Raw genomic sequence first — 21,450 nt, 5'->3', positions numbered from 1 at the left:
TTCAGGTCTTTGCCCAAATGTCACCTCCTCGGAGAGGTTTTCCTCTTCACCTGAAATGGGTCACCTTATCACTCTCTATCCCAATATCCTGTTGAACTTTTCTTTAGAGCGCTTACTCTGACATGTGTTTGACTTTTCCTTTTTAATTTGCTTATCGTCTGTCTTCCCTCATGGGAACACAGCCCTGCGAGAACTTCATTTTGTCCATTTCTTCCTCGGCACCTAGGACAGTGACCGGCTCATACCAAGTGCTCAATAAATAGTTTCTGAATGATTGAGTGAAATGAATATTCATCCCTTAGCCAGCAGATACCGCAAATAGATGCAGAGGAAACTTGGAAGAAACAAGTAGTGAAACAAATCAAGTAGCGTTTGCTCTCCAGCTGAGTGAAATACAGATATAGCTTCCTCTTCAATAATAAAACATACAAAATGCTATTCTTCTGTGAACCAATTATAGAAAAACATGCCAGAAAAGATGTGATCTCAACTGTAAATAACTTTACTAGAAACAAGGTTCTTATGGAACAGTTGTTTAAAATAACATTTGATGGAGTGGCTGCTTTGACTGGAATGTAAAGAGGATGCTGGGGTGAGGGTATGGGGACAGCATCGCTCATGAAATTTATCCACCGTGGAGTAATTCATAGTCAGACTATTGCTGCAAAGCAGTTGAAGCCAGGAGTGCACAATGAGCAGGAGGATATTATGGATGCAATTAATCTGATTTTAACAAGTGAGGGAGCTGTAGAAAATGCCAGGATCTTTGTAGTACTTTGTACCAAGATGGAGGATGACCATAAAAATCTCTTGTGCCACAGAGATGTTTGCAGTTGTCTCTTTTTACAAAAAGCCAAGGATTCCAAATTTACTGACTTTTTCTTGTGGTGACAAGTGGCTGTTAAGTGTGTGCTATTTATGAGCCATTTTTAAAAAGAAAAAAAAAAAACAATTATTTTTTGCCTTCAGGGAAAAGATGGTGTTTTAACTTAAGCGAGAGAGTTTAGAGGTTTTTTGAAAAAAATTTATTCAATGAAGAGGACATTTTGAAAATGGATGCAAATTTTAGCAGAAACCTTTGCATTATTTGGGGATAGGACTGAATATTGAGTATTGCTATTTAGAAATTGCAATCAATAGTGTATTTTTCCACTTGGATGAGGTACCCTCTTCAGTGGAGGACAGTCGTTAAATCCAAAAATCTGAGTAAACTGAATGTAGGACTTTTGGCTCACTGTGATAAACTAAAATTTTAAGAAAGAGGGAACCACATTTAATTACACTGTGCTCACTAAAAATATTACTATCGATAATTTTTTTTGTGTGGAAGCAAAAAATTTTTTGTATTATTAATGAATAAGATAAAATAACATTATTATAAAACATTTTTTCTGTAAAAATTTCAATTTTGGGTACATTAGAAAAAGCATCAAATTTATAAATTAAGAAATATACCTTTAGAGGTTTGCGCTCAAAATATTTTATTGGGGAGATTTACTATGAAAAGATTTTGTAGCCCAGTGACTGTAGATTACTCATGTTCATATGTGATTCCCTGATATAATGCTGGAAATAGTCTGGGTCAACCTTACCAGAGGGTCTGAAGCATATTTAGTGCCCAGGTTTTACCTGGGGACTTGGCATTTTTAGCTGGTAGAAACTCTGGTTTATAAACAGGGTTGGCAATGCAGAATTGGATGCATCTGAACTTTATTAGACACATACTGCATGCCAGGCACAACGCAGAGCACTCCTACTCACTGTATTTCAGGATCACAACAAAACGTTCCGTGGAGACTGTTAGCTCATTTCACAGATGAGGAGACGCCGACTCTGAGAGGTGAAGTAATTTGCGTAGGGCTACACGGATGGTATGGAGGATTCACACCCGGGACTTTCAACTCCAAGTCTAGCACTGCCCCCCACGCCCCTGCCCCCAATACTACAGGCAATGTTAAGGGTACAGAATTGGATCTCGTATCCTAGCTCTGGCACTTATTAACTGAGTGACCTTAGGCAAGTTATTTAACTTCTTGGTGCCTTGGTTTCCTTGCCTGTAAAATGGGACTGAAAGTTATAGTACCTATCTTATAGAATCGTGGAGAAGATTAAATGATGCTTAAAGGGCTCATAATAGTGCCTGACACATAGTAAACACTCAATAAATGTTGGCTTTTATTACCATGATATCTCCTGTTTCCCCAAATTCTGCTCTCTAATTAGATTACAGTCCTTTTGAGAGCAAGGGATGGTGTCTGATTTCTTTTCCTCTTCTTTCTTTTCCTCCTTTTCCTTCCTTATCTCCACTAGCAAGCACAGTGCCTTGCTTAGAGGTGATGCTCAAGTGTTTATTAGTAATGATTTCAGTTCACCTGAATTTTTCAATCAGTACATATTTATTGATCATCACTATCGGCGAAGTCCACCCACCACTGTTTTGAAGTCTTTCATTTCCTATGTTATCTAATTTAGTCCTCACACAACCCTAAATTGTAAGAACTATCAAGCCCATTCTATCACCAAAGAAACTGAGGCTTAGCAAAAGTAACTGGCATGGCAAAGGTTGTGCAGCTAGCGGGGGGTGGAAACAGGGTTCCCACATAGGTGCTCTGACTTCGAGTCTGTGCCTTTTCAACCACAGTGTGGAGGTGAACGTTTCCTCTGACATGGTCACCTTATGAGGTTGTCCCTCCTTAGGGTGATGCAAGCTCAATCTCGGACCCGCTTTCCAGAGACCTGAACACATTAAAGCTCACTGAGGAATCTGAGCAAACAGAACACTAGTTGCTTCTTGAATAAATATTTTAATTGATTTATTTGGCACTAGTCAGAGATCACATGCTATTTGGTAAGCACTCCATTATCATAAAGAGCAACTAATGGATAATTAATTGAAGGGATTACACACTTAACTAATTTGATGATTTTTAAATTTCGCTTAGATTGAAATGTACAGAATTGCATAAATCACAATTAGAGCTGCGCTGATAAACAAAGCCTTCAGTTTTGCTCCTGTTGGTTGGAAGTGGAGTGGAGACCATCTGCCTCTTCCTTTGGAAGCATCCACTCCCATGGCTTCTGTCCGCCTCTGACGACAAGGCGAATTATCCTCTCGAGTGAGGCCAGAGACCACACAGTTACCTCTTTTGACTTTTTCCAAAAGAGAATTTTTTAGAGACTGAAAGTCTTCCATTGGATGTCTTTCGATAGAGCCTCACCCTGGGATCGAATGAGCAAATTAAGTAATATTAGGAAAAAGTCAGAACTTTGGGAGGATTTCTAGTGGCGCTTGGATTCAGAAGGGAAGTTTGTAAAGATGGTACACAGCTCTCGAGACCCCCATGTTTCAATGTTACTTGGGAGGACCAGTCCTGCACATGATCTCCTTTCTGACTTCACCAAGAAGGATTTGCTATCCTGGTTCTCTCTGGAACTTGCGAGTGCCAACTGCCCTGCTCTCCAGCACCTTCCACCTCTGTTGCTTTCTTCGATATTCCCACAAATGTTAGTGGTTCTTCTGTCAATAATAACCAATCACTTCAATCAGCAGCCCCTGATAGCTGCCATTCTATTTTTCTACTTCCTTCCCACCCAGACTTTTCCAACCGTTGATCTTTATTTGTTACCTGAAAGACTTGTCTGCAGCCTCGCTTGCACTTCCTGGCTGCTGCCTTCTGCTTCCTCAGAGGATGAGAGCTCCCAGCCTGTCCTAAGAGCAGCTTGGCCCAAAGCCTTGCTGTATTCGGCTGCTCCTCTGGCTCCAGAGTAGAGCTACCCTCTGCCTTAAGTAGCAAAAATAACAAATGTTCCCAAATACATGAAATTTGGATGTGACAGGCATCAGTTACTACACCCATGCAACTTCCCATCCCCTTCTCCACAAATGAGAAGGAGAGAAAGGTCAGAACATGCCCACCACGCCCACCTCTGACTTTCTGATCAAGAGCTGCAGTTTCTGGGACTCTCAGGGGGAAGGGAAGGGGACCTGTGCTCCCTCCTGCTTGTTGAATTTTTCCCTGTGAATCATCATCAGACAGTTGCAGGCAAGGAAAGCCTGGAGAGTCTCGGATGCACGCTTGCCCTTTCCTATGTCTCTGCTCTACCTGTCTGTTTAGATTAGAAACCCACGAAGCATGGCTACCTGCGTGCTCTGTGTAGCGCCCACCAATTGTGGATGCTCACGGAACGTGGATGATTGATGATGGTGTTAATCTGAGTAATAACAGGCATTTGGGGTGCAATCTGAAGGAAGCTTCTCGCTACTGGATTATGGATACGTGTGTCCTGCAGAGGAGGAAGAAACCCGGCTCACGGACGACTGCAGATGCTGAGACCAGGATGGCCCAGCTCAAAATGCTCCTCCCTTAAAAGCAAAAAGCCAATCAATCAAGCAAATAAACAAGGCCTCACACAAGCTGCAATATCAAGCCTTTTTCACAGCAGCACCAGTTGTATGTCAGCTGCTTGAGATTTTAAGTTAAAAGGAGCAAGGCAATTTTGTATGGGGGCTCCAAATCAGTGATTATTTGAGAGCTTACTAAGTGTTAGCTTCTTTACGTGTGTTATCTCAAATTAGATATGATTTCCTCATTTTGGAGATGAGGAAACTGAGCTTCTGAGAGGTGGGGTGACTTGCCCAAGTCACACGGTGTTATGGACTGAATGCTTGTGTCTCTCCAAAATTCGTATGTTGAAGGCCTAGTCCTCAATGTGATGGCATTTGGAGGTTTGGTCTTTGGGAGGTGATTTGGTCTTGATGAGGTCTTAAGGGTGGGACTAGTGTCCTTATAAAGACACTCCTCTCTCTGCCACGTGAGGACCCAGTGAGAAGGTGGCCATCTGCAAGCCAGCAGGTGGGTCTTATCAGGAACCAAATCTGCTGGCACCGTGATCGTGGACTTCCAGCCTCCAGAACTGTGAGAAATAAATGTCTATTGTTTAAGCCCCCCAGTCGGTGGTATTTTGTTACAGCAGACAGAGAGGACTAAGACACATAGTAATTATTTCTTGACCTCCAGATTTGTACACAGGTGTGCTGATGCCAGTGTCGTGACCTTGCTATCTGCAGCCTCGTTTATTCTTATCAATGCCCTTCCTTTGGGTTCAGTAAAAGAAGTTCTTTTCATGCTAACGTGACAGGACAGTCCGTGTGTCCATTTGCTTTCTGTCCTTCCTCAGCACGCCCCCTTGCAGGATGGGGTAGGGTGGGTCTTTGATCAGATAATGATGGCTAATGAGTCACCGTTATGCTGTGAGAGCCATTATTGTCAGCCACAGATGTGGTGGCTGTCCCTTCACCTGGAACCAGGCCTCTGAGGAGAAAAAGGCAGAAGACCATGGCAGAGATGAAGAAGGAGGCAGCCCACAAGGAGAAGGGCCCCCAGATGCCCAGTTGGAGGAGGACTGCGCTGGACTACTTGGTGCTGGGATGGGGAAAGGAGTGATTTGCACCATTGTCTGGACCCTGGGAGTTTTCGTGATCATCCGATAGTGAGACTTCCTTTCTAGGAATGAACTGTGCCATAAGCTCCCCCTGATATCATGGGTATAACTTTGGGGTCACATTAGAAAACCACAGAGGAACTCAAATGGGGTGGGGTGTTTCTTTCTCCAGATATGGCTTCAGGACAGGGCTGGGGTAAGGATTCTACCACACTGGAGGGAACTAGGTGCCAGATGGCCAAAAGCTTGAAGAATCAGGGGGATTAAGAGCAGGCAAAAATAACATAATGGAAATAATAATAAATATGAATGATATACATTATATATATAATACTAATAAAATACATTAAGCTTACTTGCAGACACCTTTGTCCATGGGAACCTTGCAGGGCAGAGCTTGGGTTCCTTGTCAGTAGAGGTGCTTCCTGTGGGAGGAAGGGGCTCGACTGAGCCTGCTGGAAACAGGTCAGAGTGATGGGCAGATGCTTCCAGGAGGTGTGTGTGTGAGGGAAAACTGAATTGTGCTTTCAGACAATATGAGAGTTTACTACTTAAAGAAACCTTTGGAGAAACAGAAAACAACAAGCATTGACGAGGATGCAGAAAAATTGGAGCCCTTGTGCACTGTTGGTGGGAATGTCAAATGATGGTGCAGCTGCTGTGGAAAACAGCATGGAGGTTTCTCAAGAATTAAAAATAAAACTACATATGATCCAGCAATCCTACTTCTGAGTATACATCCAAGAGTATTGAAAGCAGGATCTCAAAGAGATATTTGCACACCCATATTCATTGCAGCATTATTCACAATATTATTTACAATAGCCAAGAGGTGGAAACAACCCAGATGTTCATTAGTGGATGAATGGATAAAGAAAATGTGGTATACAAACACAAAGGAATATTATGCAGCTTTAAAAAAGGAGATCCTGTCACATGCCCCAATATGGGGGTATCTTGAGGACATTATGCTAAGTGAAATAGGCCAGTCACAAAAGGACAAATACTGTATGAGTCCACTCATATGAGATGTCTAAAGTAGTCAAAGTCATAGAAATAGAAAGTAGAAAGGTGGTGGGCTGCGGGGAGGAGAGGGGGGAAGTAACGTTTAATGGGCCTAGAGTTTCAGTTTTGCAAGATGAAAAAGTTCTAGAAATCTGTTGCACAGCAAAGTGAATATACTTACCCCTACTGAACTGTATGCTTACAAGTGTTCAAGAGCTGGCCCCATGGCATAGTGGTTAAATTCAGTATGCTCCGCTTTGGTGGCCAGGGTTCACAGGTTCAGATCCTGGGCATGGACCTAGGCACTGCTTATCAAGCCACTCTGTTGTGGCGACCCACATACAAAATAGAGGAAGATTGGCACAGATGTTAGCTTAGGGCTAATCTTCCTCAAGCAAAAAAATAGGAAGATTGGCAACAGATGTTATCTCAGGGTGAATCTTCCCCCCCCAAAAAATGTTTAAGATGGTACATGTAATATTATGTGTTTGTAACCACAATTCAAAAATAAAATTAAAATTGAAAAAGAAACCCTCAGAGAAGTTTTCATTTAAAATGAGGAATTCTGGGGCTGGCCCAGTGGCGCAAGCGGTTAAGTGTGCATACTCCGCTGCGGCGGCCCGGGGTTTGCCGGTTTGAATCTCGGGCGCCCACCCACGCACCGCTTGTCAAGCCATGCTGTGGTGGCGTCCCATATAAAAAAGTGGAGGAAGATTGGCACGGATGTTAGCCCAGGGCCAGTCTCCCTCAGCAAAAAGAGGAGGATTGGCAGAGGTTAGCTCAGGGCTGATCTTCCTCACACACACACAAAAAATAATCATAAACCAAATAAAGAAAACAAAACCTTTAAAAAAAATGAGGAATTCTTTGATAATGTGATTAATTACCTTCTTGGTTTTTTCGTATGTATATCTTTGGATTATTGTATATTGGATTTTCTCAAAGTAACGCTTGCTTGTAACCTGGGTAGGAGACTCTTGGGCAGTTATGGTGTCCTCGGATCTGCTGACCCTGGCCTAGCACTCCTTTCCCCTGAATATGGCATAATAATGTGGAATTGGAGCTCTCTGCCTAATAAGAGGCTTAAGATATAAAAAGGGCTCCCACCAACAGCATCTAGAGGCAAATGATTTGACAGAATTGAGACCAGGAGGCTGGGCTGCCTCTTTCACAAAGCCCAGGGGTCAACATTGTGGTCTTGATGCAGTTTGTACATGTGGTATAATAAAAATATATTTTTGGTCTTTGTTCCCAGTTCCCGGCACAGAGCTCCTAAAACCATTGGAATTTCCTGAATGGTAGATGCATCTTTTATTATTTGTAAGGAGCCCCTTTGGAACACACCTGAGTTTATGCTAATGAGGTGACTCTTGGTGGGGCCCCTAGACAGCATTAGGATGGGGCTGGTTGCCAAAGGAATCAATCATATGATTAGATGTTTGGAACTTTCAGCCCCCACCTCTCCACCTCTGGGAAGGGGATGGGAGTGGGCTGGAAATTTTCAATCACCAAAGGCCAATATTTAATCGATCATGGCCATGTAATGAAACCTCCATAAAAACCCCTAAACAACAGGGTTTGGAGAGCTTCTGGGTTGATGAACATATGGAGATGTTGAGGGGGTGACGTGCCCTGATAGGGCATGGAAGCTCCAAGTCTCTCTTCTTCCATGCCTTCCCCTAAGCATCTCTTCCACTGAGTTGTATTTTTAATAATAAAACTGAAATTGTAAGTAAAGTGTTTTCCTGAGTTCTATGAGCTATTCTAGCAAATTATTGAACCTGTGGAGGGGGTCCTGGGAACTCCCAGTTTATAGCTGGTTAGTCAGAAGTACTGGTGGCTTGGGACTTGTGACTGGTGTCTGAAGTGGGGGCAGTCTTGTGGGACTGAGCCCTTTAACTTATGGGACCCGACACCAACTCCAGGTAGATTGTGTCAGAACTGAATTGAATCGTGGGACATCCAGTTGGTGTCAGAGAACTGGAGAACTGGTTGATGTCAGAAAACAACTCAGACTACATTTCTTCTCTTGATCTGGAAAGAGTTCAGTTTGGGTTTCTTTCCTCCTGAGTGACACAATTCCAAGCAGAAGATGCCACCTCTGGAGAAAGGATAGGGATCTCAGCCCAGCCTGGCAGTGGGGATGTGACTGGGAGCTAGGATGACCAAACAAGGGGGTAGTGTTTGGGCTATTGTGTGTCACACTGACCCTGATCAGCCGTGTGGACACAACCAGGGTGAGCTCTTCCTGACTGTCAGATGCCTCATTCCCACCTGAGATGCTCGGAGAGAGACCATGAGCCCTGAAAAACGCCATATTGTTTTGTGATGTCACCTCTGGAATGTTCTGAGTGTTTTGGTGATCATCTTTTGCATAGGACCTATACCTGGCACCTAACGTTGGTAAGGCTTTTTACTTGAGATAGAAAGAATCATCTTAGAAAAGGTAGTAGGTTTAGGTATCTTTGCTCTAAAGACTTTCAGAGGGCTTTTACATCACCTGTAATACCTGTCTTAATGTCTGTTCAGAGACTGATAAAGCATCTTATCAGATATCATCTTCACATTTTTTCAGACTCAATGTACATAATTGACAAGAGGGGATAAGCGTGTAGAAAGCCCTCTATTTTTCAGGTGAGCAAATGAGGCCCAAAAGATGGGCTGGGAAGCAGAAATCTTTTTGTTTTCTCTTTTCCACAGCACTCGAGGCCCGATTTTACAAGAAAGAGAGATACCAGATCTGAAAGCCTGGAAATTCCAATCAATGTGGTTCTACCCCAGGTAGGGATAATCACGGAAGGATGTACCCCATGAGTTTTAGCCCGAATAATCCTCCTCTTTCAAAACAAGATGTTGTAGAATGAGCATAGTAGTCAGGACCTCAGATTCTAGTTGTGGGTCAGCTGCCAACCAGCTGTGTGCCTGGGGGAGGCCACTTAGCCACTCTGGGTCTTCGGTTCCTCCTTCTTCGATTGAGGAGGGTGGGTTAGTCAGCTGGTAAGAACTTCAAGCCCTAACACTTGAAGTTTCTATGACATTCTGAAATAAGCCAGTCTTCCCCAAATTAGATCTTTTGGTGCTTGCTGTTGTGCAACCACTCTGGATTTCTAGGGGAGAATTACAACTGGACCTGGAATCAAATGCATATGACTGAATCCATGAATAGAAAACCTAGTATGTGGACTAATGGGTACAGGGTCATTTGGTGTGTCAAGAGAGTGAAAGTCTGCTCTATACCAAGGGTAGAGTGTAAGGGATGGGCACGAGGGATTCAGAATGGAGGCCAATGAATGGATGGAGTCCTGACAGGCTTGAGATTCTCAGGTCTCCTCTTGCTGAGCAGCCGTTTCCTTGGTGGGGTCCTCCTGATTGGATTGTTTCCACTGCTATGTCACAAAGGCCTTTGGGGCTCATGGTCTCTCTCTGACACATGAGCCACCAAGCTTTCCTTCCCCAGAGTCACCTAAGGCCCTGTTGGAAGACCATGGCGGTGCAACCAGAGGGGCTGAAATGTAGGGTGGAGGAATCCAATGCAGAGGTAACTATCTTAAAGCTCTGTCCAGGGATGTGTAGGATCAGGATCGATCACCAGTGGACATCCTATATATATAGATATATACATTTTTTTCTAAAGCCATCTCTCTCTTAAGGATTTTAGGAAGAATAAGATTAGAAAGAAAACCTTCAGCATTCTTTCTGTAGGTGGAAGTAATTGTAACAATCCAGGCAAGTATGTTCAGCAAGAAGGAAAAATATAGGACAAAAAACCATTCTGGCTATTTGTTTTCACATTATCCTTATAACTTTGTAATGAACAGCCACTTCTCTATTTGTTTCAGCTCATGAAGCTTAGAATGTAAGCTAACTTCCCCTGATCATTAGACGGGGTGACTTGCCCACAAGGTTCCTATAGCTGTAGGAACCTTGTTTTGGGTCCAGTTCTTTCTACATGAAATACACAGGCCACTACTTCCCTGAGGGTGAGTGTTGCACCTTTGGTTCCTTCATAGCCCACATAAATCAGTATTTGCATCAGTAAGGGTGCCAACACGGGGGTGGGGGTGGGGGTGGGGGTGGGATTTGAATTGGAAAAAGTCTTCCATCTACCCCTGGCACAATTCTCCCTGCCCAGCTCCCAGAAATCGCCCAGTATAAAGGAAGAGGGAAGGTGAACACAACTGGGGAGTGGTTCAAGAAGGCTCAAGCTTGTTCTGGGGCCATCCACTTCCAGTACTGCAGGCCCTGGTGCTGCTGCTGGGGTCTTGGAGGGCATGGAATGAGGGGACCTGCTGCCTGGGCATGTGTGCCCCTGATGGGCAGATGTGGCCTCATGGGTACACCTGCCACTGGGGCACAAGTCATCACCAGGTTTCAGACACCTGCCAGGATGCTCTAGGCTGGCACTCTGGGGGAGAGGTGAGAGTGTCTATAAGTTTAGATTATTGAACTGTGCCTCCACCAGGGCTGTGAGAGGGACCCATGTGCTCATCAGATCTCCCCAAAGAGATGGTACGCGGCTTAGGGGAGTGGACTGGTTAACAAAGAGAGGAAGAAATATTGACTGAGCGCTGATTTGGTCATGTGTCGGGCACTGGGCCATGCAAGTGTGAGGCAGAGATTATACGGGTACCCCTGGGAACCCCACTAATAATAGCAGAGCTGGAGTTAGGGACAGGTACCCAGGTCAATGCTCACTCTCTCTGCTACCCCACAAGCTGGGCATATGCCACCTTGCTGGGCCAGGTAACATCTTAGCTCTCTGCTTCTTCTCTTGCTTATAGGAGATAGGGCCTCCTCTCCCCACTACCTTAACTGCTTACGCCCGACCTCCCTGCATGGATCTGCCACACTTTGCTTTATTCTGGGACTGAGCTCATTTGTTTGAGGAGGGAATGGCAGCAGCAGCTCTGTCTCCAGAAAGTGCCTCTGGCCTCCTAGCTCCCCATCATGCTGGGCGTTTGGGCTTCTTAATTACATTGCAAATACCTGTGATTCACTATGTCTTATCACCCTTAGGTCTTTTCAGGTCTTATTGATTTCTAGTTTTTCTTTCTCACATTAAATATTTGTGTTTTCTGATCTATTTCCCTCCAGCGCATTAACTTGCAAGCCATGCATATTATTTCCTGCCCAAACTAGCTGAGCTCCTGGTTCCTTTTGTACATAACGATTCCATTCTCACAGGCATTCGCGTTTCCCCAATGAGCGCTATCTGTGAACCTCATGAAGGCGTTGTTTACTGCTTGATGGTTAATGAAGGATCTACACCAGATCAGAAGGAGCTCCCACAGTCCCTCCAGTGGCCCCCCTTCTCTCCCCATGACCTCTTCTCAGTATCCTTTGTTTGGGCTTGTTCTTCAGAAACTATGGAATCTGCTGACAATACCTGTATCTCTGCCAATTTGAATAACTTTTAGGAGGAAGATTTCAGGAGATTCTGTGTTAAACAATTAGCTTAAAACTACCACATATGATGACACCTTTATCCTTACTGCTGTTAACATTATAATTTTATCTAAATCAATCACATTGACCTGCGAATTATCCTCTTACCTGTTAGCATTTATTAAAACCAACACTGTCTTTATCATGGTACTAGGAAGCTGAGTTAATTTAAAAATATGATAATAAGACTTCGCTTTGTCACCTCGTCTGAAAATTAGTAGCGTATGTGGGTTTTCCTTTTGGCATCCTGGGCCTCTCAGCTTCACAGGCCTGAAAAGTCCCTCAGATGGTGGAATGTTCTCTGATTGTAACCTGCAGTAATGTTGGCAAAGTAGGGGTTTAAAAAACTTGGTCAACAGGCTGGGAGTCTCCTGGGGGCATTTGGACGTCTCTTCTGGTCTGTGGTTGCCACACTTTTCTAGGAGTGGAGAGACCTTCATTGTGTGTCAGCTAAGCCTGGCTAGTCCTTGTCCAGTCCCGACCCCAACTCTTTAGATGGGAGGCCACCAATCCCAGAAACTCCACCCCGGAAGGTCCCACTCAGAGAGTCCTGTTCCTTAGAAACCCTGTAGTATCAATAAGAGACTTTAGTCTTATCACTTCCCCTTTGCCCTTTGTTTCCCCCCCGCCTCCTTTCCATTGGCCACTCTTCCTTTGTGTTCTCCACTTGCCATATGCCGGTGATCTGACAAAGGCATGCAGTTGTTGGTGATTTCAAGTATCTTCCTTCGAGGACCACTTACATTTAAAAAGGAGATGCTGGGGAGAGGGCCAGGCCTGATGCTAATAAAGGATTCCGATCTATAGGTGGGATTCAGGCATCTGTGAGGGAAGTGTCTGTGCCCAGGGCCCTTCCTGAATCCCCAGCACTAACATCTTAGGTCACAGCTGTGAGCACATTGCTCCTGAGGGCAGAGTCCCTTGATCACCTTCCTAACAAAGCCTGACGAAAAGGTCTGATGAACCCCAGGGTCAATTGTATTCCCCTCCTGCATCTGTCTTCATATCCCATTCTTCCATGAGGAAGCCAGCCTTTTCCTCTCCTATCTACGGGGTCTGTATCCATATGTGAGGGCATTTCCTACAGATCAGGGAAGAGACAATCTTCTCCTTCATGGGAAACTTGATGCTTTAGGGGCTAGGATCATGCTTCCATAGGCTCTACCTCCCAGGCTTAGGACAACCTTTCAGGGTTCGCCTGAAAGGCCCAGACCTCTTGTCAGGGCTCAAGGACATCGAAGACAGATTAGTTTAACCCATGAAACCAACTCAGTGATACCACTGGCTGAGGAGACCTACTGAGAAGGAGCTGGCTTCAAACATTGGCTGAGGAGGCCTGGGATTCTGTACCTCATGTGTTTGCTTAGCTCAGGTGCTCGCTTTTTGGAAAGCCCTATTGTAAAGAAATATATTCAGCATTTGTTATAGTGCTTTAGGCCAGGAACGTTTAAGCCTTACCAGTAGAACTGGCTATCTGTTTGGTCTTCATGACAGCTTGTCTACCACTTTCTTGGCCTCTCCCAACAAGCCCAGGAGGTAGGCCGAGCAACTATGTTTAGGTTCATTTTAGAGGTGACATTCAGAGAAGTTAAGTGACTTTCTCAAGAATACTCAAAGATGGGACTTTTGAGCCCAAAGCTACTGGGAATTTGGGGCCTCTATTCCTATTGGATTATAGATTCAAGATGGTGACATGGACAACCAGCATGCTTGTGTGCAGGGGGCAGCTTCTTTTAAGAGCTACACAGATGGACTATTGTGGAACTGGTGACATGGGGAAAACCCCACTGTTATAGATTTTACGTGATGCAGTAATAGCTCTGCAGTTTTAAAATATGAATTGAAATGGAGATATAACTTTATCAAATATACTAAAAATATTAAGACAAATGAAATTGCCACTTTTGTAGGTCAAAAATGGTAGAATGTCAACAGTCACATAGTTCAACCTGATATCTCCTCCCCACCTGTCAGTCAACTTTGGTAGATTAGTTTACTGGCAAGGACTCATTATGCCTCTACGGTATGTGAAGTGTGCTGTTCTAATTCTCAGGACTAGGGATATCAAAAAAATAAGGGACAGGTCACTGTCCTTAGAGAATTGCAATTTATACATCTGAGGAGAGGATGGGAGAGAACATAAGAGAACCACTGCAAAGTAATAATATCAATGCATGCAAAATAAAATATCTGGGCATTGTGAAGTGCTAGAATGAGCATGGAGTTTGGAGTCAGACCCTGATTTTAAAGCCCTGCTCTGCCTTCTTGCTGGCTATGTGATCTTAGGTGGAACCACTGTGGTTCTTTTTGGTAAGATATTACCTATGAACACAGAAATCAATTAGCATATCATCACATAATAGTCATTCGGTAAGTGTTAATTCCTTTTTCGTGTTCTACACAATCTTCTTCTAAGGAAATGCTGGGCAACTTCTCTTCTGAATCCACAGTAACTATTCTTGAATGTCTGTAGCTCTCTATAAACAAAGAAAATGTCACATAGTCTCCTTTTATTTTTGAACTCTACAACAAACTCTCCGAAATCAATAGGGTCGATGTTAGTAAGGTTTCTGTGGATGGTTGTACAGGTTGTGCACTGCAATGACAGTTGTGATTGGCACCCTCTAGAGCTGGGCATTGTACAACCTGCAAAAACATATAGGGTAGCTCTAAATCATGTTAGCATGCACATTTTCTAGATATGGAAACTGAGGCGCAGAAATTAAGTGATTTTGTAAAGGTCATGCACTCACGCAGTACAGAGCCAGGACTCTCTTCAGGTTTTATGTTGTCTAGTCTCCTGTTACCTGTACCTTACTGCCTGCTTTAATGCTTGCTGCACTTTGACTTCCCTCATTTGCACCAAGAAATGATTGGTGCTATTCACTGATTTTTCCAATTGACTAAAAGTTCCCTGAGGGCAGGATCTGAGAACAGATACCAAATTAATGTTAGCTGATTCATTGACATAAATGTAAAGGAAGAATTGGTGCAGGAACATTCAGGGTGGGAATAAATTAGAGTGAGGAGTTTTCACAAGGCCAAGAAAGAGCTTTCCTTTGAGGACTAAGTCCAGCTAGGTCTGATTGGAATTGTAGAAATGTCATGGGAGAGAAAGAATTTGTCTTGGCTCAATGTCTTCCCAAAGTTCAATCATGATTCTTGTATCTGAAATGCTGGTATATTTAGTATTTCTCCTTAAATCTTCTCACTTTCAGAAATAGAAAAGGTGCTACTTTATTTTAGCCTCATCTTAATACTATCCATAGTATTGTGGGTTTGATAAAATAGGTATGTTTTTCTAATACCCATTAAAAGAAATACACGACTATTAAAATTTTAAAAATGTTTAAGGGTTCTAGCTAAGAAACTAGGCCATGAAGCAATGCTGGTCTTGGCTACCTTCCTGGTCCTGTCTGGGGATGGGAAGAAAGATAGTAGGACTCAGTTATAAGAGGAGGATTTGGTTTCCTGGGTAAGAAGGTAAAGGGGACCTATTAGTCCATCAACATTTTCTGGATTAGGTGCTGTGGGCATGGAACAGAGAAGGCACAGGGTCTCCTTGGGAAGTGTTGGCCATTTAAGGGAGGGACAAGATGCCAGCTAGGTTGGTAAAATAGGGATGCTGGGGCCATAGTGGTGCCCATTTACAAACATGGATCCATTGAACCAGAGAAAGTTAGACCAAGAGGGCAGTTAGAGATAATGCCACTGACCCTTCCATTATACAGAAGTGGAAACCAAGGTCAGAGGGTGAGAGGATGTGACCAAGGTCACCTGATGCCAAGCAAAAGGACAAGGACCCAAATACCCAGATTGTCCATAGTTAGGGATCTGCCACTCACATGTTAAGGTTTTGTTTAGTGCATTTCTGTTGAGGAGATAGTGGAAAATTCCTTGGGTACTCAGTTCAGGATGTGGATATAGAATAAAGGCAACTGAATAGATGAATTAAAAACCATTACGGATACTCTGAACAAGTATAAAGCATTAGTGATTCCTCTTTGGATGTTCAGTTGGATCGAGAAACCAAACAGTCATATACAAAGAAATGAGACAATTGGGGAAATTTGAACACTGACTCAGTATTTGCTGATGTTAAGGGATCATTGTTAAATTTTACAGGGATGATAATGGTATTGTGGTTTTGTTAAAAAGATACACATTGATATATTTATGGATAAAATGACACAATGTCTACACTTGGCTTTAAAATAACCCAGTGACGCAGTGACTGGGGAGTGGTTGTGGAATTGGATGGTGGTATAGATGAAACAAGTGTGGCCTTGATTTGATAACTGCTGAAGTTGGGTGATGGGTACATGGAAATTTATTAGACTATTCTCTCTCTTTTTGTATATGTTTGAAATTTTCCATAATAAAAAGTTAATGAAAAACTATCTTGACCCCCAAACTACTGAGAGTCCTTTGTTAAATCCACGGCGACTTCCCATCTATTTGCTTTGTATGTGTAAGTTCAGGGACCCAGAACTGGGTTTGTGACTTGGTGAACGAACTAGTGCTGGTTATTTCACTTCTCTGAGTTTTAGTTTCTCCATCTGTAAAGTGGGAAAAATAATAACACCTCATTACATCACGGTTGTGAGGACTGAATGAATTTGGTAGACAGAATGCTCAGCTCAGGGCCTAGTGCAAAACTGGGGCTCAATATTTGTTTCCTTCTTCCCTTTCCTTCTCAAGATTGGGCAACATACTGTTAACTAAAACCACATTTTCCATAGCAATACCTTCTAGAGTGAGATCCTGTTGGGATGGAGCCCTGAGTAGGTTCTAGTGTGAGGATGGAGAAGATCTCTCAAGATTCACTCCCTAGTGACCTTGGCTAATCTTTCCAGAAATTCAGATCAAGGGACCTTAAATTTACAAGGAAACCATCTAGGCTATCCACAGTGAGGTTCATCCTGATCACAGGTTCAGCCACAAGAGCCTAAGTGCTTTCCCAATGGAGAAATATGAGAACCATGTAGGCTGGATTTATTTAAAGTAAATAAGGTTCTGATTGAAGAATGCTCTCACACCCTCGCTATCTGGAAGATTAAGCACATCCTTACAAAGTTAATGACATGTGCTTATTGCAAAGTTAGTGGCATAGAACTATGCCTTCTATTTATCTAGCTCTTTAGGTCTTAAAGAGTGTAACCAACTTTATACACCGTGCAAATTATATATTTCTATATACGCATATATATAATGCAGATAACCTGACTTGTTTTCTGTCTTCTCTATCTGTAAAATTGTGAAAGTAACCTTAAAAATGAGGAATTGATATTTGGAGAGCATTGCAGTGTACTTGGATGAAATGCTTTTGGTAAATTTAGAAGTAGCTGTCATGATCTTATTTTTATTTAAATTCATTGCTGCAATTGTTGCCTCTTCTTCAGGATGTATTCCACCTGTTCACCACTCTTTGAATACATCTCAGAATTCCTCCATTAGTGAAACCTACTTTTCTTGATAACAATACCTTATATTTCTATGGCATTTGGCAGTTTTAAAAACACTTTTGCATTCATTATCTCATTCAGTCCTCTCAACAGTGTTGCGAACTAAGCAGGGAACATGTTATTATTTCCATTTTATAGGTACATTTCACTGACTTGCAATGTTGGAAGGAGCCTTTAAGATCATGGAGTCTGACTCTCTCTTTTTTACTAGTGAAAAATCTGAGTCTCAGAGAGGGTGAGAGAGCTCTCCAGTTTCACACTGCCCATCAGCAATGGAACCAGGACAAGAATCCCTGTGACCCCTAGTCTTGACCCCTTGGCTTTTAATCATGGTGTAACCCTCACCTGGGCAAACTACACTTTCTACCTAGCTTAGAGCAGTCCTGACCACGTGCAGCCAGAATCACCCAAGGGAGCTGGTTAGAAATGCGGAGTCCTGGACCATACCCCAGACTGAGTGAATCAGTCTTACAAGTAGAAGGCTCCGAAATCTGCATTTAAAACTTGCTCAGATGATTCCTCTGTACTGGGAAGTGTGAGAGCTACTGGCTTGCTGGGTTTAAGCTCTGTGGCTCTCATTCCCTTTTGATGTGGTGGTCTTGAGGCACATGGCCACCATCATGAATTCCTCTTTGTGAATTCCTTGGTGTCCTTTGCGATCTTTGTTACCACATGTTGAACTCTCATTGCTCAGTGACATGTCTGTGGTGGTGGCTTTCTTTTCCAAAATTATCAGCTGGACTCTGCTTTGAGCCTTGCACTGTGTTGGTAGATGTTAAAGGTGCTGCTGGCAGGACAGACTCAGGAGTGGCTAAAAGTGGAGGAGGAACCTGAGTGGGGCGAAGGAGAAGGCTGGACTGAACAACAGCACCTCTGTTTTGCTGTAGTAATTTGGGTGGCTGTTGGGGCGATTCATGGTGCCCCTCTGCCCATGCCAGTTTTGGGTACCTATCTGCAGCTGGGGTAGCTTGTGTTTGTTCTTCCTCTAGGGTGACAGAAGTGTGCCAGAGCCCACGCTTAGTGCCTAGTACCTCTTTTAATGCTAAAAATATCTCTATGAGCCAAAGCAGTAGATGCAATTATCCCAATTTGAAAATGTGGAAACTGAAGCTCAAATAACTCACCCATGTTATAACTGACAAAATAGTGGGGCTAGGACTCAAAAATTTAGTTGACTCCAAAATCAGTGCCTTTAACCTCCAGAATATATACTTGGATCTCATTATTCACAGATTCCATATTTGTGTATTTGCCTACTCACTAAAATTTGTTTGTAACTCCAAAATCGATACTTGTGGCACTTTGGTGGTCATTCATGGACATGCTCAGAGTGACGAAAAATTGGAGTGACCTGACACACACGTTCCCAGCTGAGGAGCCTTCTTGTTTCAGCTCTCATACTGTAAAATAATGTCCTTTTCACAGTTTAGTGCCATGTTTTTCACATTTTTGTGCTTTCGTTGGTGATTTCGTTGTTTAAAATGGCTCCAAGCATAGTGCTGAAGTGCTTTCTAGTTTCCCAAGCACAAGAAGGCAGTGATGTGCCTTCTGGAGAAGATGTGTTAGCAAGCTTTGTTCAAGCATGAATTATAGTGCATTTGGCCAAAAGTTCAACACTAATAAATCAACAATACGTATTAAATAAGGTGTCTTTCAACAGAAACACACATAAAACAAGGTTGTGTACTCTTTGGTTGACGAAAACGTGACCACATGCTTGCAGGAACCTAACCCTGTATTTCCCCTAGGAGAGATGGTACAGTATTTGCTAATTCAGTGTTCGCGGGGACTTTATAGGACAGAACTGCCGCGAATGTTGAGGATCAACTTGTGAGGATCCCAAGAGGCCAAGTGCAAAAGAGCCCATTGTGGCCAGGCCAGACTATCAGACTGGGTTTATTGTGGGGTATCCTGGCCTCTTATCTGGTCCGCCAGCCTTGAGTGTGTCAGCTCCTTCACTAACTGGGCTTCCCTGTTCTCTCCGCAGAGGGGCACAGCGGAGCCCTTCCTGAGACTCCACAACTTGTACTCCACCCCGCGCTGCGCCAGGCAGGCCGCTCTGCCCCGGCTGAGCCGCCGGGTGGTCAGCCAGCACTCCTACCCGCTGAATCGCTTCTCGTCTGTGCCCTTGGACCCCATGGAGCGCCCCACCTCCCAGGCGGACCTGGAGCTGGATTACAACCCTCCCCGCGTGCAGCTCAGCGATGAGATGTTCGTCTTCCAGGACGGGCGGTGGGTGAACGAGAACTGCCGCCTGCAGTCGCCGCACTTCTCCCCCTCCTCCTCGTTCCACCATAAGCTGCACCACAAGAGGCTGGCCAAGGAGTACCTGCTGCAGGAGGAGAACAAGTGTCTGCGGGAGGAGAACAAGGCGCTGCGGGAGGAGAACAGGACGCTCCGCAAAGAGAACAAGATCCTGCAGATCTTCTGGGAGGAGCACAAGGCGTCGCTGGGCCGGGAGGAGAGCAGGGCCTCCACGCCGCTGCTGCACAGGGACAGCCTGGCCCTGGAGGTGGGGAAGAAGGACCCGGCGCCGCAAGTGCACCGCAGCAGGGAGACGAGCACGCTGCAGCTCCTCAGGGAGGAGAACCGGGCCCTGCAGCAGCTGCTGGAGCAGAGGAAGGCCTACTGGGGCCAGACGGAGGAGAAGGCGGCCCCTGCGGAGGAAAACAAGCCTGCGCCCTCGCCCCATGAGGAGCCCCATGGCCCCGGGCTGCTGCCGGACCAGGGCACAGGCCTCTCCTCCCCCTTCGAGGAGCCCAAGAGGCCCTCCACGCCGCAGGAGGACTCCAAGACGCTCCGCGCCCTGCGCGAGATGGTCAACAGCCTGTCGGGGTCCTCCGGCGAGGAGGGCAAGGCGGGCCCGGGCCTGCCGGACGGCAGCCAGTGCTTGGAGCTGCTGAGAGAGATGAACCAGGCGCTGCAGGCCCTGCGGGAGGAGAACCAGAACCTGCAGGTCCTCCGCGAGGAGAACCGGCTCCTGCAGGAGGAGAACAGGGCCCTGCACGCGCTGCGCGAGGAGCACAGGCTCTTCCAGGAGGAGAACAAGGCGCTGTGGGAGAACAACAAGCTGAAGCTGCAGCAGAAGCTGGTCATCGACACGGTGACCGAGGTCACCGCCCGCATGGAGATGCTCATCGAGGAGCTCTACGCCTTCATGCCGGCCAAGAACAAAGACCCCAAGAAGCCCAGCAGGATCTGAGGCCGCCAAGGCGCACGGAGGCGGCGAGCGCCAGGCACAGAGCGCTCGGCAAGCAAACCTCCTGCCTGCCTTCCGTCTTCCTCGCCTTCGCCCGCCAGTTCGTGCCTGTTGAGGAGCAGAATTATCCGCCTCCCTAAACTCAAAGTGGTAATAAAGGCGCGAGGAGCCCGGGGCCAGTTAACACCGGTCTGCTGCTCTGCCTTCTTTTTCTTTCTTTTTTGTTTTTTAGAGCAGTTTTAGGTGCACAGTAAAATTGAGCAGAAGGGACAGAGATTTCTCACAGACCCTCTGCCCCGCATATGCATAGCCTCCCTCAGTGTCAACATCCCCCACCAGAGTGGCACATGTGTTACCACTGATGACCCTGCACTGACACATGATAATCATGCAAAGTCCATAGTTTACATTAGGGGTCACTCTTGGTGTACATTCTGTGGTTTTGGACAAATGTATAATGACATGTATCCACCATTATAGTATCAGAGTATTTTCACTGCCCTAAAAATTCTCTGTGCTCCACCTGTTCCTCCCTCCCTCCTAACCCCTGGCAATCACTGATCTTTTTAGTCTCCATAGTTTTGCCTTCTCCAAATGTCATAAAGTTGGAATCATACACCTGTAGCCTTTTCAGATTGGCATTTTTCATTTAGCAATATGCATTTAAGGTTCCTCTATGTCATTTCATGGCTTGATAGGTCATTTCCTTTTTAGCGCTGAACAATAGTCCATTGTCTGGTTGTGCCACAGTTTATCTGTCACCTACTGAAGAACGTCTCAAGTTTTGGCAATTATGAAACTGGCTTCTTTTTCTGCTGTTTTTTCCCCAGTCTCTTTCTTCATTATTGTCTGCTTTTTCTCTTTCATTTCTTCCCTATTTTTTTTCCTTTTTCT

At 44.7% G+C, this 21,450-nt stretch overlaps 1 protein-coding gene across 1 annotated transcript in view; it reads left to right on the top strand.

Annotated features, from left to right (window-relative positions):
- CBY2 (chibby family member 2) overlaps positions 1 to 21,180 on the top strand; it is a 54,727-nt gene extending 33,547 nt beyond the window's left edge. The window contains exon 2 of the mRNA XM_058548195.1: positions 19,345 to 21,180. Within this exon, the coding sequence (XP_058404178.1) occupies positions 19,345 to 20,559 (1,215 nt within the window). The 3' untranslated portion in view covers positions 20,560 to 21,180. The remainder of the gene's footprint in view (positions 1 to 19,344) is intronic.
- The last annotated feature ends 270 nt before the right edge of the window (positions 21,181 to 21,450 follow it).

Source organism: Diceros bicornis, chromosome 9 (assembly GCF_020826845.1).
Source record: "Diceros bicornis minor isolate mBicDic1 chromosome 9, mDicBic1.mat.cur, whole genome shotgun sequence".
In the NCBI taxonomy this organism is placed as follows: domain Eukaryota; kingdom Metazoa; phylum Chordata; class Mammalia; order Perissodactyla; family Rhinocerotidae; genus Diceros; species Diceros bicornis.
Note: the sequence above shows the minus strand (reverse complement) of the source record. Positions and strands in the feature narration are given on the sequence as shown.